The sequence below is a fragment of the Perkinsus marinus genome, assembly GCF_000006405.1.
Source record: "Perkinsus marinus ATCC 50983 genomic scaffold scf_1104296976210, whole genome shotgun sequence".
NCBI lineage: Eukaryota > Perkinsozoa > Perkinsida > Perkinsidae > Perkinsus > Perkinsus marinus.
Window position 1 is genome coordinate 1 of NW_003200463.1, and position 1,120 is coordinate 1,120.

The 1,120-nt window shown below is 47.1% G+C and overlaps 1 protein-coding gene across 1 annotated transcript; it reads left to right on the forward strand.

Annotated features, from left to right (window-relative positions):
- Positions 1-516: 516 nt before the first annotated feature.
- Positions 517-1,069, forward strand: Pmar_PMAR009751 (hypothetical protein; the record flags this gene model as incomplete). The annotated part of the gene is made up of 1 exon (XM_002764732.1): positions 517-1,069. A coding segment is annotated over one exon (553 nt), but the record flags the coding sequence as incomplete, so codon positions are not given.
- Positions 1,070-1,120: the final 51 nt, after the last annotated feature.

Below are 1,120 nucleotides of genomic sequence, written 5' to 3' on the forward strand. Positions count from 1 at the left end.
ACTCGAGTTATGAGCCTCAAGATCCACATCGCTCTAATGGTTCTGGCGATCGACCTTCGAGGTGTACCAAGTCATCTAGACGTGAATATCACCACCGACGTCAAGAACCTAGTCCTGTTGTAGGACAGTCGTCTAGGCACAGCGCCTCTGATAGGCGATCTTCTCGCCATCTACGTAAGCATAGTCCACAAGATCACAACTCTACCGGTAGGAGTTCTAATCTTTCTCGGAGACGTGCTGACCGTCCTCGACATCATCATAGGCGACATCTGTCAAAGTCACCTCCCTCTTCTCCTTCTAGCTCTAGTGGTTCTAGTACTTCAAGATCTTCTTCGCACTCTAGGCGCTCATCATTGCTGTCTTCCTCCGACAGCGAAGGAAGCCATCCTGCCTCTAAGAAATCGAGCAACTCTTCTCGATCTCTTTATGGACTTTGTTATCGAAATGGCGTTACTAATGGTCGTTTCTATGTCCCAGCTGAGCGTGCGGTACCTTCCTATCGATCTAGGTGCCCAGGTTGTAAGTCTAAGCCGTGCAAATCCAAGATCTCCATGAAGGACTATGATGTTGCTTCTAACATTGCGACTAAGTCGTCGTCGACCTCTAAGTTCTTGGGTGAGGACGATGATAGAAGCGGTTCTACCTTCGTCCGTGAAATTTTGTCTGCTCTAGAAGGCCATGATGCTGTTACTAAGTATCTATGGGCCAAGCAGAATATGGAGAAGTCTATCTGGGCCAAACTTATCAAGGGTACTGAACCGCCTACTAGATGCTATGTCGACTATGAGAAACACCTCGATCGGCTATGCTCTACTATTCGCAAGCTCTATGACAATGATGATGCTATTGCGAAAGCTGAAGTCAAGTTCGTTACTTGTCGTCAAGGTAACTCTGAGTGTCTCGCTAGGTATGTCAAGAGGCTCGAGTCTATTGTCACCGAACTTCACTTCATGGGTATTCGTACGTATGAGTACATCCTCAAACGTCGTCTCTACGATGGTCTTAACTCCGACTACCTACGAGAAAAGGTCGACAAGGAACTGAGTGACCCTAATGTTTCCTATGAGAAGTTTGTCTCTTATCTATCTAACTTTGAGCGCCGACGTCTAGGCCGTGAACA